This window comes from Lipomyces chichibuensis, assembly GCF_038497645.1.
Source record: "Lipomyces chichibuensis strain CBS 12929 unplaced genomic scaffold V1513scaffold_49, whole genome shotgun sequence".
In the NCBI taxonomy this organism is placed as follows: Eukaryota; Fungi; Ascomycota; class Lipomycetes; order Lipomycetales; family Lipomycetaceae; genus Lipomyces; species Lipomyces chichibuensis.
The window spans coordinates 36,237-62,310 of NW_027117501.1; the positions used below are offsets into that span (position 1 = coordinate 36,237).

General features: G+C 46.2%; 9 protein-coding genes across 9 annotated transcripts; 3 read left to right on the plus strand and 6 right to left on the minus strand.

Annotated features, from left to right (window-relative positions):
- Positions 1-573: 573 nt before the first annotated feature.
- On the minus strand, positions 574-1,985 carry V1513DRAFT_245129 (CRAL-TRIO domain-containing protein). The gene is made up of 4 exons (XM_066894452.1): positions 1,695-1,985; positions 1,497-1,638; positions 1,062-1,439; positions 574-1,008 (listed from the first exon to the last, which is right to left on the minus strand). The coding sequence occupies exons 1-4, from the start codon at positions 1,883-1,885 to the stop codon at positions 637-639; spliced, it is 1,083 nt and encodes a 360-aa protein (XP_066751114.1). The 5' UTR covers positions 1,886-1,985; the 3' UTR covers positions 574-636.
- A 722-nt stretch (positions 1,986-2,707) lies between these two features.
- Positions 2,708-5,958, minus strand: V1513DRAFT_452639 (sulfate transporter family-domain-containing protein). Its single transcript, XM_066899144.1, has one exon. The coding sequence runs from the start codon at positions 5,869-5,871 to the stop codon at positions 3,085-3,087; it is 2,787 nt and encodes a 928-aa protein (XP_066751115.1). The 5' UTR covers positions 5,872-5,958; the 3' UTR covers positions 2,708-3,084.
- Positions 5,959-6,880: 922 nt separating this feature from the next.
- On the plus strand, positions 6,881-7,866 carry V1513DRAFT_245290 (uncharacterized protein). The gene is made up of 2 exons (XM_066894455.1): positions 6,881-7,077; positions 7,134-7,866. The coding sequence occupies exons 1-2, from the start codon at positions 7,075-7,077 to the stop codon at positions 7,704-7,706; spliced, it is 576 nt and encodes a 191-aa protein (XP_066751116.1). The 5' UTR covers positions 6,881-7,074; the 3' UTR covers positions 7,707-7,866.
- On the minus strand, positions 7,738-10,090 carry V1513DRAFT_452642 (aspartic peptidase domain-containing protein). The gene is made up of 6 exons (XM_066899145.1): positions 9,099-10,090; positions 8,984-9,052; positions 8,897-8,927; positions 8,368-8,843; positions 8,240-8,308; positions 7,738-8,185 (listed from the first exon to the last, which is right to left on the minus strand). The coding sequence occupies exons 1-6, from the start codon at positions 9,859-9,861 to the stop codon at positions 7,887-7,889; spliced, it is 1,707 nt and encodes a 568-aa protein (XP_066751117.1). The 5' UTR covers positions 9,862-10,090; the 3' UTR covers positions 7,738-7,886.
- On the minus strand, positions 10,091-10,947 carry V1513DRAFT_452645 (uncharacterized protein). The gene is made up of 5 exons (XM_066899146.1): positions 10,928-10,947; positions 10,692-10,792; positions 10,545-10,606; positions 10,361-10,410; positions 10,091-10,304 (listed from the first exon to the last, which is right to left on the minus strand). The coding sequence occupies exons 1-5, from the start codon at positions 10,930-10,932 to the stop codon at positions 10,280-10,282; spliced, it is 243 nt and encodes an 80-aa protein (XP_066751118.1). The 5' UTR covers positions 10,933-10,947; the 3' UTR covers positions 10,091-10,279.
- A 646-nt stretch (positions 10,948-11,593) lies between these two features.
- V1513DRAFT_433856 (uncharacterized protein) lies at positions 11,594-12,375 on the plus strand (the record flags this gene model as incomplete). Its single annotated transcript, XM_066896453.1, has 2 exons — positions 11,594-11,816; positions 11,840-12,375. 2 exons carry the CDS (start codon positions 11,594-11,596, stop codon positions 12,373-12,375), a joined length of 759 nt encoding a protein of 252 aa, XP_066751119.1.
- Positions 12,376-14,590: 2,215 nt separating this feature from the next.
- On the minus strand, positions 14,591-18,442 carry V1513DRAFT_452655 (uncharacterized protein). Its single transcript, XM_066899148.1, has 3 exons — positions 16,986-18,442; positions 15,093-16,939; positions 14,591-15,041 (listed from the first exon to the last, which is right to left on the minus strand). The coding sequence occupies exons 1-3, from the start codon at positions 18,304-18,306 to the stop codon at positions 14,832-14,834; spliced, it is 3,378 nt and encodes a 1,125-aa protein (XP_066751120.1). The 5' UTR covers positions 18,307-18,442; the 3' UTR covers positions 14,591-14,831.
- An 825-nt stretch (positions 18,443-19,267) lies between these two features.
- Positions 19,268-22,308, plus strand: V1513DRAFT_420373 (uncharacterized protein). Its single transcript, XM_066895934.1, has 2 exons — positions 19,268-19,910; positions 19,978-22,308. Exons 1-2 carry the CDS (start codon positions 19,424-19,426, stop codon positions 21,828-21,830), a joined length of 2,340 nt encoding a protein of 779 aa, XP_066751121.1. The 5' UTR covers positions 19,268-19,423; the 3' UTR covers positions 21,831-22,308.
- Positions 22,309-22,632: 324 nt separating this feature from the next.
- Positions 22,633-24,988, minus strand: V1513DRAFT_433860 (uncharacterized protein; the record flags this gene model as incomplete). The annotated part of the gene is made up of 3 exons (XM_066896454.1): positions 22,633-24,268; positions 24,321-24,430; positions 24,485-24,988. The coding sequence occupies 3 exons, from the start codon at positions 24,986-24,988 to the stop codon at positions 22,633-22,635; spliced, it is 2,250 nt and encodes a 749-aa protein (XP_066751122.1).
- Positions 24,989-26,074: the final 1,086 nt, after the last annotated feature.

Below are 26,074 nucleotides of genomic sequence, written 5' to 3' on the forward strand. Positions count from 1 at the left end.
TGCAGCCTTCACAATAGGCCCAAAGCCGTGCGAAGACTCGCAAGCGAGACTCTCATTTGCAAACATATTTCGCTGGACTCTCTATCGATGTCCCGTCTGATCCTATTTATCACAAACACGAGTACAACCAAGCAGCACTGGGTCTAGCTATCAGGGACAAAATAATACAATTAATCTATTGACTGTCTACATTAAATGACGAGAACTGGACCAAGCTTCAGCCTACGGCCCAGGACCATACTCCGGGTTACTTTCGCCAACCACTGGAACCTAACCCTGAAAGTCGGTGTTCAAACCAGTTCAACATTGAGTAAGATCCATTCCAGGATAGGTCGGGCGAAGAACCGACAAGATAAAAACTACGTAATAAAGGACACAATATGGAATGCTGTGACTTTGCCCAACTCAATGCCGTTCACTTGGGTGAGTCATGCTGGCAACTGCTCTCTGGTTCGCGTGCCTTTTGACAAAGGATACCGGTTCTGCGTGGCGACACGACGACTTCGCTAACACAAACCATATTGCGTTCTAAATCTGATCTTGTCGCGGTTCCGAATGAATGGCAGCTGTTTGTTTGAAGAATTGCTACGGGCGTCGGGTTCAAGGTGACAGGCACTAACTCGTCGGCAGTGGTGGTTATATCGGCGCTGTCTTTCGCACCGTACAGATTGTGTCACGCCTTTCGTTTTGATTCACGTGGCCGACGGCTACCGCTTCAATATGGTCACCTTTGTCGCTCCAGTATATAGGCCCATGCGGAAAATCAGTGTATGACCCTTCCCATTTAAGTACGTCCTTCAGAGCGGGATCCAACACTGGTGCTTGGCCAAATTCAAAGTCTAGTTCCCCTCCATACTGTTTAGGGAGGTCTGCAGGATCTATATAAGACTCGAGTGTAGCCTTCATATCATCTTGCGAGAGGATGAAAATTTTGGACGTAGTAATGGGATCAAACCATCTCTTGATCCAGCTCCACACGGTAGGGAAAAATGACGGCGCCCCAATGATCTACAGATTTTATTAGCACACATTTAATCGTGAATCAGGAAAGCTAAACCTACGAAGATACGGGACAAGGTCTCAGGATAATGTGCCGTCGCTAATTTGCTTGCATCTTGCATGTGAGCTCTCAGGTTCCAGAACATTCTAAGGGACACTCCGCTTATGTCGACGATATTGTTTGATTGAGTTATAGGGGTCTTCGGATATTCCCTATCGGTCAAAACTGTGCACAGAGGCATCACAAATCGAATCAAATTTTCGTAGAGAGCGAATAGTCTGAGGAGTTTCTGTGGAGTATTATCGTCGCTCCTGGCCATCGTGTGCGTCTTGATGGCTGACTTCTCATAGGCGGACATAGTTTTCGAGTCCAGATGCTTGACTACAAAGACATAGACTGGCATGCCATGTCGATCTCGTCGACCTGTCCATTGTGGATACTATTTTAATCATTAGCACAATTTTGCGGAATGCTCGGAACGCTCAATAGGTCTTACAAGCCGTCGGGTCTCCTCGTACTGTTCTAGGTCAATTGTTTTATACAACGTATCTATTTCGTTCGCATTCCGCCATTCCTCGGTAGCCATGAATTGTGAAATTGCATCTTGGACGTTAAAATGTCGGGCTCGAAGAAAGCGTCTGGGGTTAACGTCAGCGGAGGTAAAGTGGCATATACGAATTAGAAGTAGACTCACAGAAGCAGGGCATCATTATAATAGCCAAATTCATCCTCAGCATTACCGGTTTTGTAGAATCCATTCTCTATACGTTCTTTGAATTCCTTCAACGCATCCTCCTCTTCTGGCTGGAGATGTCCCAAATGACCTCGAGGGAAGCTGTACTCTACCATACTCTCTACTCCGTCTACCTGGATAGTAGTCGACATAACCGCTGATATAATAATGAAAAAGTGGAAATACGAGGAAACTGTCGCTGATGACGGATGGATAGACCCCGGACAAAATAGGGTAAAGCTGTCTCACGGAAAATTCTACGGACCGCGACTATTGAAGCAATACATCGCGCACTACTAAAGGTAAAGATTAGTCCGGGTAAATCGGATGTAATCGGGATAGGAGACAAGCGTTAATCCAGCCTATAAACGGAAAGTACGATTTCGGCCCCTGCGATGCGAATTAACTCCGGGATACAGTTACCGACGCTTCCGCAAGGTTTATGGACCCAGCGATTGCAAGATTTGCAAGATTGGAATGCCCCTGGGCAACGTGCATTACCCTGCCTGATAAGGGCTATTATGGTGCTCGTACTCGACATAACATAAAAACATCACCATTCTTAAAATAGCATATCAGTCAGATCTTCCAATATAGCGGCATGTTTTTGCTACTGACTAAAATATTGAGAAAATGGTACTTCAGTGGAGCTTACAGGCGTCGTACATTTAGATACAACAGTACGGTCGGTCTTAATCATACTGTCATTGGCCAAGACTAACCTTTAGTCATCGCAAAGCGTAAACCTACGACACCAATCAACGTTGGGGCAATCAAGGGCAAGGGGTAAATTCATCCAAACTTTGCAGATTAAAATTAATCACGTGAAAAACATCATGATTGCTTATTCATAAGCTTTTCTGGAATTAAAGCGCTACCATTGACCAAAAGTGACATACACGTCTCTTTAATTCCTAAGCTACGTATATATGGAAGTAGCATTTCGTACAATGTTGTATATTGCGCAAAAAAATCACTTAACCATTCAGCAAGACCTTATATTATTATGCGAATGTTCAGACATACATTACCAACCTAGCATTTGTTTTTTTTCATAATTACAACAAATTTGACGCATTGAATCACAGTCATCAGCTCAACCAGTGATATATATTATATAAAACGTCAAAAATGTGCCATAAATGATAAACCATTCCCACCACCCGAACAAATGACGACATAAATCCAGACATTATGAATGAAATAGATAATAATTATGAGCTATCTCGAAAACCCCTGTAAACCTCTACCATGCAACGACAAAGCTAAAAATTTAAACCAAACCGGAATAATACATATATACAACCCGTGCCCAAAGCTAAAAATGGATAATAATCATCATGGAAATAAATTAAACCATTTCACTCTTGATAATGACTTTTTCGTTATCGACACTTCCAACTTCTGTCTCCGACTCGCCGACGACCTCGGCTAAATCATCTTCGTTAAAAGATGTTTCCTTTTCTTCCGGCTCAGAAACATCGTCCTCTTCGACCCAGGCTCCGCGAGTTTCGAAAATGCATTCGTCAAGAGCTTCCAACGCCTCCTCTATGGTTGGGAAATACGCAGGCGGATGACCGTTATATGATAGCAATCTGTTCAATCCCGCGCGTTTGAATAGCTTTGAGACCTTTCTGTCGCCAACGAGCCGCGCGAACAGCACATACTTACCCTTTGCTCTATACGTCGCGACGATAGAGCACAGGACCCTGACCGCAGTAGTATCACACGCAGACATGCCCGCGAGGTCCATTATAACATTCTGCTCCCCACGCCGCATAGCCGGAAGCGACGGGTGCATCTTCATAGTGCCATATCGCTCTAACCTACGCAACCGCTGCTCGAGCTCTGACGTGTTTGCAAACATCAGGGGTTCCGGAATTCTGACCAGCAAGACGCCAGGAACGTGTTCGAGCGTGCCGAGATCGGTTTCAGACACATCGTGAGACGGACGGTCGGCGTTACGAAAAGTATTTGCCGTGCCTGGCACCCGAGCGAGGACTTGGATCCGGGGCATTGTTGCGTGGCGCAAGATTTGGATGACGGAGATGCCGATACCAATAGTGACGCCGAGCTGGAGAGAGACGCCTAACGTGAAGCCGATGACGAGGCAGACCATCGCGAGGTCAGCCCAGGCGTGGATGCGAAAGTAGTAGATGACGTCGCCAGGTGCATCTTCTAAGAGTGCCAGACAGATGAGACCGAGGACGGCGGCGAGCGTCGCACGCGGGAGGTAATAGATACCCTGAAGCATGCCGAATGTGACAATGATGGTCGAGAGTGCGAAGACGATTGACGAGAGCTGAGTACGCGCTCCGGCGATCTTATTAGCTTTGCTTCGTCCGTAACCACCAATCGACGGTAGGGCGAACATAAACATCCCCAGCAAGTTCGCGAAACCAAGAGCAACAAGCTCGCGGTTAGTTGACGGTGTTGGATTTTTGGGTGGCGCATAACGAGGATCGGTTGGCGGATCGGGGAAGATGTTTTTCGCGACAACGGCTGTTTGGAAGAAACCAAGCAGCGCAATTATGACGCCTGAAGTGAGAATGTCCATGAACATGCTGAAGGTGGTCTTCTTCAGAGGCGACATCATTTCAATGTTCGGACGATCAACTTGGCCGACAATGGCAAGTCCCTGCAGGTCCCATCGGAGTTTCCACGTCATGATGGTCGTGAAGATAATGATCATGAGAATGTCGGGAATGTACACAAGGAATCGGTACTTCTTCGCGTACTTTGATCGAAACCATCTCATGAAAATAATGATACCGAAGGAGATGAACGACACTGCCGCGCTCAAACCGTGAGCCTGGGGAAGGTGCGTAATGATAAAAGCAAGCTTCATGGCTGCTGGCTGCGTGCTAACTCCAGTGTCTATGGCCAACTGCGACAGGCCGAGAGCAGGGATAAGTGTGTCCATAGTAAGCACGATACCGACGGCAGCAAGAAATCCTCTCAACAAACCAGCCGACAACAACGCGTCCAAAAATCCAAGTCGGAAAAAGCCCATTATCATAAACACGATCATATGAACGGCAGTGATCAGGGCAACGTAGATGATCGCTCTCTCTTCAACCTCCTCTGGACTTGGATTACCTGCAAATATGTACGGTGTAATTGCCTGGCCAACCATAACAGAAGCACCGGGCTCGGGACCCGTTATCATACACGGCACAGTACTCATGAAAGCGTAAACTAGCTGTGGGAATGCAAAGCCAAGTAGACCATATCGCTCGGGGACATAACACAGCGTCCGCGCATACGACAGCGACAATGGCATGTTGAAACTAGCAATTGTGAGACCGGCTAAGATATCTGTTGCCAACACTGCCTTGACTGGATAACTTGGCAGCCAAGTCAAGATCGGGAAATAGTATCTCAAATAGTATTTAGCTTTAGCTTTAAAGCGATCGTTGCGACTGTCAGAAAAGAGTCGAGGATCGGGTGACTCGACTTCCAGCTGCTCCGGGACAGCGCATGACGAGAGCGAGGTAGACGATGTCAGGGCGCCATACTGGCCCGTCGAGTGTTGCGAATGTAAGTGGGCCCCTGACTGGTTTCTGTGCGGAGCACCCAAAAGTGTTGACGAATCTGATGCTGATGCTTCATCGAGGACCGTGTACTGCGAGGCTGCGGAAAAGTCGTGCGTGTCAGACGCTGGCTCTCCGCTGATAGAACTGAAGGAGAACAGGCGATTGCGTAAGAACGAGAGCCCAGGTTTTGCAGCCGTTGAGCGTAGCGACACCGCGTCCGGTGAGAGCAGACACGCACGATCTCCTGGGGAAGTCGCTATGTGGCGCTCTTCCGAGTTGTATCCCTTCTCCTTCATGGTTATTGATGTGAGAGAGGTTGATTGGGAGCGGAGAAGAAGTGAGAGAGGAAAGAGGACACTGCAGCCACGATCGCTATTGTAGTGTCTACTAATGGCTGGGGTGGAGTGATTGTGCTTGGACTGTCCAGGGTGCGGGCAGGAGTAAGTGCGGGCGAGGCGAGTTCGAAATCTCATAGCTACTGAGTGTGCTTGTGCAGGTCCTCGAATTCCAGGCTTACTCGCCAAATCGTAACTGCTGATATGCCCCCGATACGCGCAAATTCCCATTTTACGGCTCAAAAGTACAAATACAACATTCGACATATATCCTATAATTTATCTAACCATTTGTACCAATTTCCGAATCAGATCTGCAAAGTAAAATGCCTATCAGCTGGGCCAAGATGTCTATCAACTAACATTTGCGGCTAAAAAAAAAGGTGCGGCCAGACCGGCACTCCCGCGGCCACAGCAAAAAACCAAAGAAGGTAGGAGGCTGCGCTCCTCAAAGTTGGGTAAGTTGTTTTACAGCAATTTCTCGATAGAAACTTCCTACCCGAAAACGATAAGATAATCGCGGCAAGCTATCCGTAGCTGCCTGTTTTATAATCACGAAAGGCAGCATTATTATTTTATCTGACATTAGAAGCCACACTCTACAGCAAACAATATTTTTCTGCTTTCTTTTCTGTAATTTTGCAGCCAAACCCTGTAACATATTTACCTCGACACGAAGAGTCCCTCGGACCCGTGTCGGCTCCAACCCATTGGTTCGGCCGCATGAGGCTATGCCGTAAGCAGCGTAGTTGATCATAAAGTCTGCTGGTTGAACTGCATTCCTCCTCCTTCGGAATAGCCGACCAACTAGTGCGTAACTAATCTGACTTGCATACTCATATATACGCAGGTGCCTCGTATTGGCATATCCAGGCACGCCCCTGCAGCGTGGTATTGCAACCGAAGTGCTAGATATTTTGGTTCACATTCCAACTGGAGTAGCACATCCCACATAGCTTAAGGGTCTTGTAGTGCAAGATAAACGGGTATCGTACTAAATGCAGTGGAAGTGAACTGCCGCGGCTAGTCATGGATATGCCATAACTGGCATGGCGACCATGCGCTGGGAATAGCAACTGCATATTTGAATGGTTAAAGTACTTTATTCCATATAACTAGCTCTCATCGATTAGTACTGCCGTACTTGCAATTAGCCGACTCAGGCTCAAGACTTGCGGGACTGGCAAGAAAGATGTGCGGGGTTGATGTGGTGGGTTAGGGGATCTCCTTCGCGTGGGCCTCATACTTTCGGGTCACCCGCGGAAATCGATCTACCCAAACAACCAATAACCATTCATTCACTATTGTAACATCATAGAGGTCAACGTCGATAAGTACATTGGATCGTGTACTCTTGTTGTCGATATTATTTTTAGAGATCATCTAAACAAATATTCGGACGATACGAATCGGATTCCCTATTGCTACTGATCCCGTTGTCATATTTTTCAATTCACAGCAAGTTTCAATATGGTAAGTCGTCAACATACTCCCTTCATAGCAAACGTAGTTAACGTAGGAATCTAAAGACAACACTCTCAACCGCAACGGTTCTACCCCCATTAACACCATCCACCGGGCTCCCGCCATCCTGGGAAATTCGCCTTTCCCGCTCCCACAGCATCCCATACTACTTCAACACATCCACTTATGAATCAACATGGGAACCGCCTCTCGGCACAGACGCAGAGCAACTAAAAGTCTACATGGCGACAAATCACTCCTACATTCTCCCGTCAGGCGTTGCCTCCGGATCAATCCAAGGGAGCAAAATCCGGTGTTCGCATCTCTTGATCAAATATTCAGGTAGCCGCCGACCGTCATCTTGGAAGGAAAAATACATCACTCGGTCCGAACACGATGCATTTACAATCTTGTCAGCGTTAGAGTCTCGAATCAGGAATGGAGATGCCATATTGGCGGAATTAGCGCTCACGGAATCCGATTGTAGTTCTGCGCGGAAAGGCGGCGATTTGGGCTATTTTGGCAAAGGCGAGATGCAGACAGAGTTCGAGGATGTCGCATTTGCGTTGAATATTGGTGAAATGAGTGGCATTGTTAAGACAGGAAGTGGGCTGCATTTGATTGAACGGACTGCTTAAAGGTTTTGCTTGGAAATTATTTAGTTTGGTACCGATTTATTCACGCAAGTACTATACACTAACCCACCGGTCCGCAGTCAACACAACTGTTCCATGCCCCAAAGACAATAAAACGCCCCAATGCAAATGCAAATGCCAAATCTGCATATTCAGTAGCAACCAATAAGGAACTATGTCACATCAATGACGCTTTGGAAGGCTCGCGTGCCATAGATCAGTCGCCGGCATTGACAGCCCTTGTTGTTTTCGATGTTTGTAGATCGCCCGGACGTTGAAGGCAACTATCAGCACGACGAGAAAGACCACTAAGATAGTACCGTCAGGATACGACTTCGATATGATCGATCCTGTCGTCACGAGCGGCGTCTCTGGTTGGCCAATAAGACCCGCTGGGACGCCGGTAGAGTTCAATGTATAGATGTCCGCGAATTTGGCACTCGATGCTCGCTTTGCTATTGATACCACCTTGTTTTGCAAATCTAGTTATGTTAGCATTAATATTTCGACAGTGGACATCAGAACAACGGCCATACCGTAAACGATGTATGCCGATCTCAAGACCGAGTCGCCGATGGAATACTCCGAGGCATGAATAACTTGTCCTGCTCAAACTTAGCATATAGCACATTCCAGTAACAGTCAGACCGATAAAAAGGCATACCCCTTCTAGGCCGCAGAGCAGTAAATGCCAACGCGCAAATCGGCGTGCCATCTGCCGTGTCGCCGACTTTACTCACCAACTGCTTCAATTTCACCGAGATCTTGATTCCAGTAAACCCAAATTCGACAAAGTCATTCGACAGCCGTCTTTCACAATCAATCATGAAAGCGCCTAGATTCTCATTATACGTTGTCCCGCCGATTTTCGACGCTAGTCGTGAGCCTAGGTAAAACGGCAACAACGACCATGAGCTGGTGGGATCGAGCTCTATGGGGAATCCCCTCCCGTTCTTGCCGAGAACTTCAGATCGTTTGCCGCCGACATTGACGGCAATTGTCGCAACATCAATATAGTACCTATTCGGAATGTGTTTGGCAATCGGGGCAATATCGACCTTGATCAGCTCTCCTTCGAACTTTGATTTGTCAACGCCGCCGAAGAGAATGGCACCTGTTGAAGTCTCGTGGTCGTCGAGCCTGGATATGTATTAGCTGGACCATCTAACTATCCAGAATTACACTATACAAACCATAATGAATATGCAGTCACGTTGATCAATCCTTTATCACATTATTACTCATCTCTCGGCACGATTGAAAACAACGTTAAAACTGACCATAATCAAGCATCACATTCTGCAACGTATGCGGTCCCCCACCACTAGTCTTCTCTGACCGTCCCAGTCCTACAAGCGCGTTAGAAGCAGTCAAGATGTGCACGCGACCACTTACCCAATCGGCCATATATCGCAGTCGACTCGGTCGACACCCCGAAAATCAACGACGGGACCTGTTTATCTCCGATCGTGGCGACATCCTGGACAGCAAGTACACGGGCGTACGTGCTATCGTCGTACAGCAGGGTGCCTTGAAGGCTCGTAGACTTGGCAGTCGTCGACTCCGAACGATTGTAAAACTTTGAAATGGCGCAGAACTCAAGATCTGTGTTCCTACATCCCGGATTCGCCGAGGACTGAACCCAAATCTCCAAACCCTTTGAATCAAGTTGCAGCGCGACTGTCTGTGGCGGAGTACCGATCGTGATATTTGCCAGATACGCATACTTCCAGCGGTCATTGTAGGGCGTCGCGAAAGCGGACTCTGCCGGCGCAGACTCGGCCAGCACGTCGAATTCTTTGACTAGGCGTGATCTCGGTGCGTGATACACCGCCTCGATTGGCAGTAGCACTGTGTTGTCCGTTTGTCGGTATTGAAGTGGTGCATCGTCATTTTTCGAGTGTACGAGATCGAGAAGGAGACATAACAGCAGTATTATCATCCACGTGTGATTAGCGGGCGGCCCTGATGGCGAATGGAGATAATGTCGCGGCATTGTACACCATACTTTGATTGTGCTGACGTATGAGGATTTTGTGCAGTGCGGTGGGGATGTTTCTACTTGTCCACGGTCATGGGCTCGGTACGGTTTGCCTTTTCGCGTATACACTTTTGTCTCCCAAAAAAATACCGCTGGTGGCTCCCCCTGAAGAAGCATTGTGAGGGAAAAAGTCAATCACAGTAACAACTAACTGACAAGAGAAAGGCCATGTCTCGCGGCCATTGTCCTAACCGTATTGAACCCGGCATCGGCTTAATAGTCGGGGATTCTTATCAGCTTTAACAGAAATTGGACGTAGTACTCTATGTTGTAGTTGTCAATTGCAATGATTATGTGCGATATCAGTTCGCCTACAGGATATTGCATATATAAATGAATTTCATGATATTTGCGTAGTTCGGGCCCCTAATTTCAATACCCGCCGAGCCCAAATAATAGATTGCGTAATTGGAACAACCCATTTTTTGAATCATTAAGTCCATAACTCGATGCTAACCAACTATATACATTTTATATTTACAAGCTAGATTGATTTAACATTTTAAATCGCGTGAGATCCTGATCTATCTGGCGATTACTTCTGCATAGACTTCGAGATTCTATATTTGGAAACGGTGGTTAGACTCGCCTCTAGATAAAGAAGAACGCAACGTACTTGTTGACGACAAATATATTAGTATCCAAGAACCGATCAACGCAGTTAGCCTAGATATAGATTAGTCCACAATTCATTTTGTACGCCTAATCTTAACATACAAGACCTATACCAACGGTTAGTTAAAAGTCCTTTGAAATATATGATAATCAGATGACATACAAGTCGACTCTGCTGAACTCACGTTGCCCGTAGTAATAGTAGGCACACATTTTTTAAAGCACATGTCAGTGAACATATGGATACCTATAAGTACACATCATATTAGCATTTTCCACCCCAATTCCCATGAGATTTCAGATCGTGTTTGAGTTGTCATAACATTACATACTGGATTGCAATTTGGCTTTGGCATTCTCAGATTCGACAAATTTCAGTAATTCGACCTGCGACGCCTCGTCTAGCTGCGAAATGTCGTTTTTGCTTATCTGACTCATTTGTAGGCGTCACTTCGCAGGAATAGCAAATGCGAGCGTTTCGTGAGATTGAATATGGATCGATGTCGAGAGTCGGTTCGGAATGCTAAATTCCTCCTGCGGTTAATGGCGTCCGCGCCTTGAGTATCACTGCATCGATGGCACCGTGATAACTTCCGCCGTTGTGTTGTCGTTTATTGTTGCTGTGATATACTAAAGCATTTGTAAGGTAACTATCGATAGCTTTGTCTATTCGTCAAGTACACTTTATTCAAATGCAAACCACCTATTCGGAATAAATGTTCTAGTTTGACACTATTTCTGTCCCGAATGTGGTGTAAACTGTCGGCCGCGAGGCGGCTCAACGCCTGAGCGGCACTACGATCAGGCTATGATTTGGATCAATAATGGATAGTCACCATTCACATTAGAAATGGGTGATGTTGACAGTTCAGATTTTAGCATTATTACGATTCAAGAGGGATCTCAGAACGATCATTCAGCATTAATAACATTTCGACGAGCACTACGACGAATATTAATCGATGCAGTAAGGATGCATATACAATAATTCACATGCTTCATCACACTGCCGTTATCTACATTTTTATATCTCACTCATTCTCCAGCATGTTACATGAAATAGTTATGTTCTGTGCGAGGGTGTCGCGTTAGGTTCTGACTTGTGAAAAAGAGAGCCGAAACCGAGCGTGATATGTTCAACGTTGCCGAACTATAAAGACGAGTGCTCCAGTTTTGCCTCCTGTTCTGCGCTAGTTGTCTATTATTCTTTCTAACTAGGTCATAATTTACGGATATGCCGTCATACCAATTGATCAAGTTTTTCAATAATTTCATCGGTTCTCTCTATGCTGCTGTGTGGGATCGTGTGGCAGATGAGGAGCATCACATGCTTGAGCCGTTGCTGTGTCGTGTGGATTTGCGTGATGAGGAGCTCGACGATGAAGATCTCGATAACTTCGACTATTTTGATCATTCCAGTGATTTATGTGGCTGGGCTATAAATGCGCGATACGACGGTGTACATTCTCGTGGGAACCAGCTGCCCGCGACCGCATACGGGGACAAAATTCTTTGGCATGCGTGCAATCTGCCTACAGCCACGCGCCCATATCTTCACACAACGCTCGTTATTCAATGGCCAATTCTCAATTCACTCGCTCTTCAGGAAAGGTGAGACTCTACACGCCTGAACGGTACCCACAGTACTTGTGGCATTACTACACTCCCATTCGTCAACGCCATCGCAGTTCATTGTTTGGCAACTACTGCCACATCGTCCCGTACTACCAATGGCCCAGAGCGCAGGAACTTAGATGCCCCAAACGTCGCAAATTCGAAGCGAGGATCATGCGCAAGTCGCCTATCGACCGAGCGATCTTGCAACCGATTGCCGAGATCAATATTTCTGCTGAAATGAACAATACTGTCGAAAATACGGAAATTGGCGATTTCAGCAACTTCATTGGGGCGAAAGCGACTGATAGTTACGCCGTGACCGGTACACCGACCATTGCTAGGAGAATTCCCAGAAGGCGTCACAACTACGTGGGAAAGTGGTGTATTGGCAATTCGTAGTAATACATTTGCGAATCTGTGTAACACTGTGTGACGTTGCGTGGCAGGGAGTATGTAACATTTGCTTTATGTTCGACGAGTTCATTGGGTTGGATATTATAATTGGTTGGTGGCGTTTGGGAAGGCGGAATCTACTCTTAAGCTTTGGCGTTTGATCTGGTGTCCTCGTGTCTGATGTTTGCTGACTTATATTACCATTATCTAATAATATAAATCTCTCTTGTCGTCCTTCAGAAATTATTCTTATCGCATAGTAAAGGGCTGCAGCATTCGTTGCGGTTTTATTTCCAAAAAAAAATACTGTCGAACTATCTGCATCTGAAATAGCAACCGTTTGAATACAGTTGCGTTCTCAACCATTTTCCAGATCAGGACTATATAACAACTATCAACTCTGAAATCCTGTCATTGAACACTTATATGGTTATGTGAGTGCTCAATGGTTATGTGATGTGTTCTTACGACAGGTAGACAATCATCCTTTAACATACAAGTCTTGCAGAAGCTAAAACCGGCTATCGAATAACAGGATCAGTATCACCGGCAGCAGCTTATTGATATTTGAAGAATGGATACCAAATGAGTGACTGTGCTTTTGACTGCGGAGACGCCTCAATCGTAACCCCAGAGGTCGTCTCCGCAGATTCATCAAAACGAGCAATTGCTGACAGTTAGCTCTCAACCCCCGGGGCAAAGAATAGCAATCGAAGATGTTGAACTATCTGCCACGTACGATCTGTTGCTATTGGGATTCTATAACGAGGAGAAACTGAAGTGCCGATGTCAGTACATTTAGCATCGATATGCATCCAAAGTGTCCATATGGGACTCAATCCATACCGTCAATTACTGTTTCGTCCTCAACTGTCTGCAATTTGTATCTGATTTATATTGGTCCTCTTTGCAAGAATTCATAAATCGAGATGGAGCCTATTTTCCCTGATTGTCGCTAGGGTATCTTTTGTATCACTGCCGTGTTAGGTCTGTCCTCGAAGCGTCTTTGGTACGACCTCACTTCCATTTGCACGCGCCGGTCCGTCTGCTTGTCACAGATCCTCTGTGTGCTATCTCACATCTACTAGAATGCCTTGCCTATTAGTCGCCGTCTTCTATTGCCTGGTTTTATTTCCCACTATATCGCAGCCTACTATCGCTGGTACAACAATTGGTCAGTCTTTTGTTCGCTAATGCGCTTTGTTGGATTCACTCAACTCCGTCAAAAGCTATCGCGTCATCGAAATATGTCTTCGTCCACAGGCTCCCGCTCCATTCTACGAAAATTCATATCACGTACTTCGCCTTCAACAAGTCCACCCCTCGAGGCACGAACCTGGCACTCTTGTCCACCGGGAAAACCCGCGACCACTACGTTCCTCGTTCGGGGCGCCGATCCAGACTGCGACGAGGAAGCCACGCGCGCGATTCGGTTCTACTCTTCAAATCTTGAGGCCAATCTAGACTGGGTCGCAAGCAATCCTGGGAATGAAATACATGAAGAGCATCTTCATCGTGATCTCTCGCTCGAACTGCTGCAGCAATCTCCGTCTACGCGGTCAAATAGCACGTTTAGTTGGATGCCATCCGTGCCGAACCGGCGGTTACGACAAGCAGTTAGCACATTGAAAAGGAGGAATAGTACTATAACATCCACACGGAGTAATGGAAATGCATTCTTCTCAGCGATGTACGAAGACGAAGGTGACGAGAGTCGCATGGGCGCGTCGGAAGATGAATGGGACTTAGAAGTAGGCGGTGTTGAGGCTATTTTGCCTACCGAAGAGCTTACAGATTGGACGGATATCATTCTCGATAACGAGATGGGGAGATCAAAGTAGGATTACGGGGAGTGGGACGTAAGGATATGGTAGGGTGTTTGGAATTTATAAAATTTATAATTGGCCCTATATTTGCTACTAGAGTCTGGCATATTATCTATGGTGTTGAATGGATTAGTTATATTATTTGGCTTTGTTGACTTTCTTTCCCGTGGCAGTTTCACCATGTGGTACTAGATTTATTACTGTAGATACAAAAATTTCGGGAGAATAAAAGTTTAGCACGGCCTGTCGATGGCCTGTGATCTGAGGGTAAATTTCATGTGAAACAACCGCACACAAAGCTTTTCTTAATGCCACTTGCATACAGACTTAGGGCTAGGGTATAAACAAGTGATTGTGTGAAGGCCACCCCTGAAAAGGCCTTTGGCAAAGTCGACTTCACATTTGTAATTTTCGAATTATGATACTAACAAAGTAAGCAGATCCCTCAATGTAATAGACTTGGTCTGGATTTGTTTCCATAGAGCGCAAACGTGGTAATCAATCGCGTAATTGGTGTTCCGGAGCCTTTCTCATTGTTTTCATTTTGATCATTTGGTACGTTTACCGCTCAAGTACATATTAAGTTAGATAAACCATGCCTATATTACATGAAACAACAAATACACGAATATGCTACTAATGTACAAAACCGTAATCCAAAATTCTCATTCGTAGCCCCTGGGAATCTAAGAATGATTGTGCAATTGTCTCCGCTGTATCTGACATGTTGAGCTCATAATCATAAGGTTCAACTACCCGTTGGAGTTCAGAGGCTACCATTGGACACCCAAGAGTCATGTCTCTAGGCTGCCATGGGTCAGCAAATTGCTCATCGCTGTCAGGGATCTTAAAAGTCATTATCAATTGCCAGGACCGGGCACAACAACAACAACTTACTAGAGGAACTTCAAATGCAGTATGAATGCGACTCCGCCACAAGTCCGCGCTCGACAACAAATCATATACCGTCTCCAAATGCTTGATATCCGTAATGCAAGATGCAATTGGAGCATCAATCATAGCAAGGCAATCATCGTTAATGTCCTCAACCGCAGTGAGCGATGTCGAGTCAAAGCTGTGACGTAGCAGTGCTTTCGTAAACGTATTTTCGCTAATGACTCTTGTACTTCTCATATCCTCCTGCTTTGTATTCCGTGAACGGATCAACACCCAACTAAGCCCTTTTCTCTCGTCGCCAACTGCCATCTGACACCAAAACTGAAGTTGCGCTAATGCGGCCCGTAAGTCGCCATTGACGCACTGCAAAAGCTCCTTCAGGTCCGACTTTGGCAGAAGATGTCCCTCGCACAGCGAAATCATCCACAGCATATCGGTTTCGATATCTAGATTGCTCGGTGTGAATTCTATAAGACTTCCGGGATTCGCTTCAAGCAGATCAACTGGAATAAGACTCTTATCCGTGCAAGTCAAGATAACTGGACGCTTGGAAGTCTCAATGAACTTTGTCAAAGACGACCAGAACGCTTTGTCGTCTTCATAAATTGTGTCGACATCCTCCACCAAAAGGAAGCTCTTCTGCTTGAAGACCGGAATATCTTGATTACCTGGCACGTTCGATTTATGATGGACTATATGGGATTGACTCATTTCTCCCACCTGGTCAAGAATATCCTTCCCGCTTCGTTTCTGACCGGCATGAATCTCAAAAACGAAATATCCAAGCTCAACAGCGGCTGCATACACACTCGCAGTCTTAAAACTCGATGCCGGGCCACTGAGAATGAGAACGTTTGAATGCCGACTAGGACGCTCGGATTTCGGTCGTAATCGTGATACTCTGTTCTGTTCTGTCGAGTTTTGATGGCGCTTTGATCGGCGTGCCTTGCGGCGCTTGTAGCCTTCGACGCTGTCTAGGTCATCCTCAGTACTAGAACCTCTGTCGGCGTTATTTGTCGTCTGCATCAGGAGATCTACAGATACTTCATAGTCATCTTCAGAAGAGGAAAGTGGATCAAGTTCGATCTTAGCTCCATCCTCCTCATCAAAACATATGAACCCATCCAAATCATCTTGTTTCTGTCGCCTCTGCATACTCTTCATCCACCCAATTCGTAAAACCTTGCTCCGATCCACCGCCCCGTCCATCCTTGCAGATAGCCATTTTCGAACCAACAAAGCAGTATCATCCATCACTGCAATGTCAATACTTCGCTGCGGAGCATACTTGGCGCTCCACATTTGGTCCTCGAAATCAGCTCTGTCGAACGCACATTGGTGAGGTAAGCGTTCGCGGTACAGATATTCCAGATAAGGATGTCGCGATAGATCAACATGCTGCTGCGCAAGAATTTGTAAGTCGCCTGCTTTCATGACATGTCGTATTGGGAACGGAAGAAGTTTGTCATATCCGGCGGATTTGTCATTGAGCTTTAGAAAGGATAGCCGTTTTTCGACTACGTCTTCTGATTTTAGAATATGAACTGCCGCCGTTTTCAATTTCCGGAGACGAGATTGTGGCGTGCTTTTTCGAGATTGTGAGAGACTTTCGACGGTGGGATCTCGGTGAATAACGTGACGATTTGTCCGAGATGGCCATTCCGGCGGGATAGCATTGCTGGGCACTTGATTTTCAGTCGATGTTCCAGTCAATTGTCCGCAATTCGATGCAACATAAATTCTCTTTTCCTTAGATGAGGAATTCAACGCGTCCGTGTCATAGCCTGACGTGTTGCTTTGTTGCAAAGGATCATTCAGAAGATTTGTAGTTGTGGCTCTTGCTTTAGCTGCTGTCACGTTAGCGCATGCAAACATATTAGCAAGCATACGTACAACCCAGAAAAAAAGGATGAATTGGCTGTTTGACGCCGTCGGTCTGCGGTGGGGTCGCAACTGGAACAACTGTCGATAAATCCGCATCTGTGCCACTTAACTCTGCAGAGAGGTCAAGAACCTTTGGAGAATCCAGCGTTTTTTTCAGGAAAAATGGATGTATTGGCTTCTTCGGCTTCTCCCTCGCCGTTAACGCAGAAGTATTAGAATCAGAACCAGACATTATCCCATCCGAAGCCTTGCCCTGCTCAGCAGTGGACTCTGTACTAGCATTCCCAGAATCATCGTCGTCTTCACCAGAAATGGATTGGGGCGGCGTGGGAGGAGATAGGCTTTTATCATCTAGGACTGACGCTGCCTTGTCACATTGCGTAGACTGACGCTTTGACACAAATCGTGCAATATCACTCTCATTATCAGACATTAGTGCAAACTCCTGCCTTCGTGATTTTTTCTTGTTGGACGACGGATACTGCGGACGCTCGTGTAGTGCTTTCATTAATGAAGATGACGGAGATAACAGCTTTATCTCTTTTAGAAACGGTCTAGGTACTTTCAACTTGACTAGTCCGGGAGGAACATGTGCTGGGGAGGTTGCTGCCTCACACAGTGACTCTGGAGACATACTCGACAAGGACGATGATCCAGAAGCGGCCGAGCCATTGCTCCTATCCACTGGCAACGCATCAATTAGAGCACTGGACTTCCAAAGCTTATAGAGTGTGTTGGACGGTTGATGGACCTTTTTGGTCCTCTTTGCAGACTTGCCCTTGACTTTGTCCGACTCGGAGCGGTCCGTGGCTGATTTTTTTGATCTCTTGGCCGGAGCATGTTTCTTCCTTCCTTTGTTACCTGCCAGCTTATCCTCATCCACAGAGTCCTCTGACATGGAAGGAACTGGATCGTCATCTAACTGCTTGGGGACAATCACGCGGTCGTCGCGCGTCAACACTCTCGACAGCACCAATCCGACCTTGTTGCTGCGTCCAGACTGTTCGACGTCACTAAGCACATCCTCAATCTCGTCCACTATATCACCCGTGGCTGTGACTCCATCTTGGAAATTGCAAGTATTCTTATCATCATCAGTGTTCTCATCTATGACCTTTTTCACACTACCATTCGCAACCCGCCTTGGGGCTCCAACAACCGCACTGCCCGTCTGGTCTGACTCAAATCCGTCGCCTTCGCCTTCGACAATATTGCGGACTCCATGCCTCCGTCTAGAGTGCGTCATCGATGGCGATGCATCCGTGTTTATGACATTGAGTCCCGACTGCGCCAATGTCCACGGTTGCAGGCCCAGCTTCTTGGCCACCATCGCAAGAAGAGCTCGAAAAGTCCAACTACGCGTGCCACATGTGGTGTACGATAGCAGAAGCAATACCGGACGCGTCTTTGCCGACTTGTGACCGTTCTGGGACGTGTTGTTGTGAGTGAGGAGAAACGTTTGTCGACTGACAGGCGATTTCCGCTCGCGTCTCCAACGAGACGCGACGCGACGGCAGGATTAGGGCTTAGCCTCGATATGTATAATATGGGTGCTTAAATCAAGCAGTTGTGAATTCAGCCGGCTACGACGGTCCACTGACTATTTTTTTCTCAGTAGAACCTGCAGTTTGACAACAAGCAATGGTGCCCGAGGTTGGGCTAAAAGTCGCGAGCCGGTGAAAGGACGAATGGTTGGGTGCTAAGGCGTCGGAATCGATAGGTGGCTGCAATGCCACTTTTTGAGGATTTACTGCGTCGTGATTGTGAACTCGTCACTTGTGTTTCTATGTAACTTAATATTAATTTGTGCAGGATACTGACAAGTTTGTCTGGTATTCTGAGCCGGAAAAAGCTGTTAAATCAGTTTTTTAATCATTGTGATGTCTGGGGGTCTCGTGCCTATAACTAAGCAGTCAGAGGAATGCGGGCAATAATTATTCGAATATTTTGCTTTAATTCTGCACCTGTAGCATAATATTAAATTTCTGGGGCCTGAAATCCATTCATTTCGCATCAGACAATCGCAATCAGTGGTAAATACTATTCTCGAAAAATGAATGTTTTAGTTGGCAGCGCAGATTCGACAATTATTTATAGTTCTTCGCCTCGAGTATTATTAGTGCAGCAAGATAGAATATATTTACCGTTTGGGAGTCATCAATCGCAGTTTTTAATTGAAGAGAGCCGAATGCAGAATACAGTGTAATTGATAATCAGGTGGCTTGAATTGGTTGACATCAGCTCAAATGGTTTTGGCAGTTGCGTAGATAGAGCAAGGGCTCGGCTATTGGTAGTGGGCCGGCGGTGATAACGCGGCCCTCGCATCGGGGCGATGGCTCAACGGCCAGTCCACAGTCCAGAAGTTCACAATCCTCTTCTTCTCTACATAATCTTTTCTTCTTCGTCCCCATCGTCTCTACCACTCGACCTTACTCATCGACGCTGTCATGTCTTTGTTTGGCGACGACTACGAGAGTGGTTCTACGACTACCGCACGGTCATCGTTGTTTGGCGACCCCGAACCAACTCCGCGGTCGTCAATGGCCACGACAAGGTCAACCGTGTCGTCATCCGGACGACTGTTCGATGGCAATGACAGCGACCCATGGTCTTTGCCTATTCCGCGAGCTTCACAGAAGCCGACTATCGCCACTCTGCTGGACCCGACAAAGGTTCCTCAGGTCTACAACGACTCGTTCGATGCAGAGAACCCTGTCGGTGGCGTGTTAGCCGTCGAGAATGTCCGGAATGCCATTGACCGTGCCGGTCTGTCCAATAATCCAGATGCTGATCGTATCATCAACCTTATCGTCCGCAATAAGACCGATAACAGAATTGACCGTGGTACATGGTGTGTGGCCATGGCCTTGATTGGTCTTCTCCAGAACGGTGAAGATGACCTTGGCCTCGACGCCGTTGACTCGCGTCGATACAGTACGTCACAATCGCTTGTTATCCGTTAAAACAAATTTCCAGGCTACTAACACGTTACGTGTGAAAGGTCTTCCAGTTACGAAGTTGAGATTTGGTAATACTCGTCCTTCGCGTTCTGCCGCACCCAAGCCTGTCACGAAGACTGTACCTGTCGCGCCTGCTCCTGCTCGTACAGTATCCCGTCAGACATATGCTCCTCCTTCCACCAGGTCACAACCAGTTTCTGTCCCACCATTGGCCATCCCTCAGTCCGACAACAGCAGCATTCCTCCCACTGCTATGACTCCACCATCACCTTCTTCTCCACCCGGCATTCCCGTCGCCGATCCTTGGGCTGCTCAAGATGACGACGACGAAGACGGAATCTCACCTGCTCCTTACTCTAGCGCTTACTCATCGAACAATTACTCCGCAAATGCATACTCTTCTGACACCTTTCCTTCTAACAATTACGCCTCCAATAATCGCTCTTCTAATCGCTACGCATCAAATGACTATACCGCCGATAACTACAATTCCAATTATTCGTCGGTTCTTGGTGCTGATTACAATGATCTCGCTAGACCAGCCCATAGCACACAAATCTATAGTGACGAGCCAATTGTTGTTCCACAGTCTACCCCAGGCGCTACTGTGGTTGAGGACGATGACTCGGATGCCGATGAGGACGGAGAGGGAAATGGCTCATACGTTTCACCTGTTCCCAATTTTCCGTACACTCGTGCTCAGCCATACTACGATGCACATGAGCATGATCGAATTCGTGTTTCTATCATTCCCGAAAAAGAAGGCGTTTTTATTTTTCGTCATGTCAATTATTTACTTGAAGGCGCCGCAGTTCCTGGTGCTGACGGTACTCTGGCTCGTGGGGGATACCGTGTGGTGAGACGATACAGTGACTTTGTATGGCTCCTCAACTGCTTATTAAAGCGATATCCATTCCGCATTTTGCCGTTGTTGCCGCCCAAGCGATTTGCGGTCAACGGTCACTATCTCTCGTCCGACGAATTCTTCCTTGAGCGCCGTCGTCGTGGTCTCTCACGATTCATTAACGAACTTGCGAAACATCCCGTTCTTAGCCGCGAACAACTTGTAGTCATGTTCTTGTCTGTCCCGACCGAACTAGCCGTCTGGAGAAAGCAGGCAGCAGTCTCAGTTGAGGATGAATTTACCGGTCGTTCCTTACCGGATGGTTTGATTGAATCGTGGAATATTGCTGAGTCCGAGCGGTGGGAGGAGGTCAAGAGTGGCGTTAAAATGGAGGCTGAGCTTTACACGCACTTGTGTCTTCTGATCGACAGAATGGAGAAACGTCAAGAGTCTGTTGCCGTTGACCATCAGCGCTTTGCGACGTCCCTGAATACATTGCAGGATGTGACGCAGAAGACGTACTCTGTTGACACTAATGATCTGTCTCTGATCAATGACGGTATCAAGAATGTATCAAGGTATTTGAACAACGCACAAGCTCTGCTTGAGGACGAATCGCGTGGATGGGAAATTGGCGTTTTAGAAGACTTCAAGCGCCATCGCGACACACTCATCAGCATCAAGGAGCTCTTTGACCGCCAGGAGAAGCTAGACGTCAATACAATCCCATACTTGGAGAGGAGGATCAGCAGCAATGAATCCAGACTTACCAGTATGCGCGGGCGGCCAGACTTTAAACAGTCTGACATTGACCGGATGCAAATCTCAATCCAGCGTGATCGCGAGTCAATTAAGGAGCAACATACGAGAACATGGTTGATCAAGGAGTGCATGCGCGATGAGCTCGCGTACTTCCAGCAGACTAAATACAGAGTCGCGAAGTTGTTCCAAGATTACGCACAAGAGCGTTTGAAGTATGCGGAGTTATTCGCGGAGAACTGGCGCGTATTGAGTAATGAGATCAGTGAAGTTCCAACCTCGGCTTCATAAATATGAAAACGTGGTTGACGAAGATAACGGTCTAGTTTCCTTTGAAGTTGATATGTGGAGCGTCGTCATATTGTCTAAAATATTCTGTTGTACTTAAATGTTTCGTCTGTTTGCAAATTTTTTATTTGGAAGAGCGGTTGATTAGCATAATCGTGAGTTTTTTCTTCTTTTGGATGGGTGATAGTGGTTTTCAGGGGTTATTTTTCATCATTTTTGCGTCGCACTTTTAAAGTATTATTGCTGTTTGTTATATAGATTTTTTATATTGTATTCAATTTGTCATGCTCCCATGGTGATTTTTTTGTTTTGGAAATCTGTCTACTAAGTCTACTTATATGTTTAACATCGTGATGAGTGAAGCCAAAATTGCCAAAGTAATAGATAATAACGGTTTGATATATTGCGGCATTCAAGTTACTGTTGCTCCTAAGTTTGCGCCAAGGTTGTGCATTCTTTGAATTCGTATTTACAACTAAACACGTACCTACAAATAATTATCAGTTTAGCTGCATGCAAACCACAAGTTGCAAATATTCAACCCCGCCGCCAATACGCTAATAAACCAGCCTATGCGCGAATTCTTAAAAAAAAAAAAAAAAAAAAAAAAAAAAAACGACATTTGACCTCCCAATATAACTAAACTAGCTATTGAAGCAAACACAAATTTTTACCGAATAACTCCTTCCAGAACTAGCGCCCTTCCTTAAACAACATCTATTCCGCAATCGAACAGTCTCGTATAATTTCACACCAAAATGTACAGAACTAATGCAAATGCCACTGCAAACAGGCATGAATTATATTATAACGGAGGCAACACATTTCTGCAGGTAGGGCACTGTAGCTTAAATCGCATCCACGACTCCAAACAATGCGTATGGAAAATATGCCGACAAGGCGTGACCATATAATTCCGCCTTGCTAATATCGCAGCGGGCGACGACACTGATATACCGCTATTGGACCCACCCTCACCGTTGTCATCACGATGAGCTTCACGCGGCAATTCGATTGCGTGCATGCAGATTGCGCAGTCGGTTGGCCCGACGACGATCACACCACCAGTTGAATCCGTTGATACGGTAGTCTGGTCATCGCTTAGACCACCCTCCAGATCCGGTACGAACAATGGCGGATGGTAGTCATATGAAGGAGGCAAGAAATTTCCGGGAACGAAAAATCGAGGTCCGAGGATTTCCTGACTAGCCAGTGTACAGATCTGCAGCCACACCCAACCGACAATGATCATTGCCCATATTGGCTCAACTTCATGGAAGATAATATTTCCGGGAAAGAGATAGAGATACAGCATAGGTACGAGTCGAATAATACTCATACCTAATACGAATTCCCATTTAAATGCTCGTCGGCAGCCGCGCATAACATTTCGATAGATCTGTGGCACCCAGTAAGAGTTCACCAAAAGGAACAAAGTGCGCTGGAACATTTGTCGAAATGGCTTTGTCCACGTGGACGCGTTAAGCGTGGCGAAGATAAATCCTAAAAGGATAAAGTAAAATCGTGAATATAGCAGACTCACATCACTCCGTCCATCGTCCTCTTGAGCGACATTGGCGGCATTCGCTTGAGGCGTTGGCGGACTGGCTGTAACCGGCAATGGCAATGTGTCTGTCGTTTGCTCCGGAGCCGTATTTTGCTGCTGCTGCTGTTGTTGTTGTTGCTGTTGTTGTTGTTGTTGCTGTTGTTGTTGCTGTTGTTGCTGTTGTTGCTGTTGTTGCTGCTGCTGCTGCTGCTGAACACGATGTTCTGGCCGTTGTATCCGGTAGATCAAAATCAAATACCGCATACCAAACACCGATACTAACAAGAATGATAAAAATGCAACTGTCATGAACGGCAGAAACGTGGACTCTATAAATATCGCGGCGCTCAAATACCCCATGCAAAGATATCCATCCACAAGGGCCATCATCCCGACTGTCCAAAAGCTCAATTTCGACACCGTCGAAGGCGTGTTAGTGTCATTCATTTGCCTGATAAGGAGCCATATCTGTATCAGTGTCAACAAAGTGCCAATTTGGGCAGCGTTGCTAGCTCGGATCCAATATCTCTCGATCTTCTCTCCAGCCACAGACCGACTTTCCAGCGCCAAACCACAGTTAGGCGAGTATATCAGCGACGATAGTATAACTTTGGGAATATCCTCATGCGGCTGCCCCTTGGGAAACCGAAGTTCAGATTCTATAATCGACAACTCCTGAGGTGAAAGTGCGCTAGAGTGGATCTGAAGATATACTATAAATTCACAACTATCTGGAGAGCCGGTAGGCCCACTGTAAGAGGGGTTTATATCTCTCTGGTAGATTGATTCTAATTCATCGATGGTGGCGTTGATTTCTTTGACTAACGTTGTAAAAGACTGGTTGAACCGCTCTTCCGTCAACGTCAGATGTGGTAAACTAAATATTCCAGCGAATCTATATAACCTATCAATATCATGTTTCAAAGAATGCTGCACGAGCAGCTTACTTTTTCGATGTAGTTGTCATCACAATGTTCCCGGTATCTGCGAAATGAATACCTCTAAGTGGAATATCGTGTCCATTCTTCCCGACTTTATTCTGAATATTCAGATTGGCCTGTTTCAAGATTAACGTCGTGATCCCGTTAACGAAAGCATCTAATCAGTATACCTCCACCATCTGCACCGGACCAGAGTTGCTCTCGCTGATATCCAAGGTCAGAACGCCGCCGTTGTCCGTGATATTCCTCGTATCGACTGACGATTCCCACATCGCAGTTCCAGTCGTATTCACGAGTTCTCGAGGCACATATTCACTCGAATGAGGCAACTCCGTTGCATTCAAACCCAGGTCCAGTCTCTTCCAATCTCCGCGCATGAGACCGGTAATGTTACGATAAAATGAGAATTCATCCCTCTTGTTCTCCGGTGGTGCCTGCGACTCCCACAATTCTCGAGCTCGTGTATCGATTTCAGGCGGCAAAATCGGATTACTGATGCCCTCCAAGTCTCTAGGCCCATCCTCAAATGTAGCGTTCAGTAGCACATCTCGTCGGGATTTCTGTACCCTCAGGAATTCCTGGAAAGCTGATTTCTGCGCAGGTGATGACGATTCAGGCGTCAGCAGCATGATAACGAGCAGGAATACCAGCAATCCCGCGCGATTTGGATCCATGATGGACAAAAACTTGTGATAAGATTGTGATTGCTGCGTAGAGGGGCCGCGACTGACCGCCACGAATTCCACCACCAAAATTGAAAGGTTGCAACTTTCGACACTCTACTCTCGTTACAATCCCGTGGAATTCCGGTCAAATTATATCTAGCATATGCGTCCTTGAGTTACAGCCGACTTTTCTCCCAATCGATATATATACGATAATTGCGATGACTAGTTTGAAAAGATGATTGTAGTTAGACCCAATATGTGGCTTGTGCTGCACTGCCACCTCTTCTGAGATGAACGAAGTTACAAAAGCCTCAAGTTGTGCTATTCATTCTATATTTTTCGGTCTTAATATTCGGAGTTACACTTTAAATTGAATTTGTGAATAGGTGGATACAAAAATGTTACCTATCTCAATGACCGAGTCCTCGGTCTTGCAAAGCCGGCAATCCGGCAACCTACGGATAAATAAAAACTAGTGAGGTGCTCAGTTGTAATATTCTGGACAACCACTGTCAAAATACAATATAGCTTTATCCTGGGTCAAATATTCGACATCTCAGTTTGGGCGAAAGCCTCCAGCGGTACCTTAACCAATGTGCAGCAACATTGTAATATCCACATCTGTCAATAACATACTGGAGAACGAGTTAGGGGGCTGTACGGAATTACAAGTGGTGGCCTATGGAATGACGTCATGAGGTATTGCCTTGTTAGTCACAAATATATAGGTAAGATTTTATTCAATGTGCGTTGATCTGTGTTTGTTTTGAATGACTGGCATATTGTCGAATGTAGATTGTTTTGAATGTAAGCATTCTCGATGATCAGAACTCAACCCCCCATATTCAAATATAAAGACTGTCAATTTTGGTAGCCATACCAAATTACAAACTTGTAAGCACTAATTGGGTCCCTGTCCGCAAATCACACGCATACTTGAAAACTTTTTCAATATCGTCATATCCGTCAGCTTCAATTGCCGCATCCTAGTGCCGTTCACGGATCCCATTAGGTACTGAGCGTGAGACGGAGCATTTGTGACTGCACTTTCGGACAGATTTTCGTTCGCCTCATTCATTTCCAAATCAACCC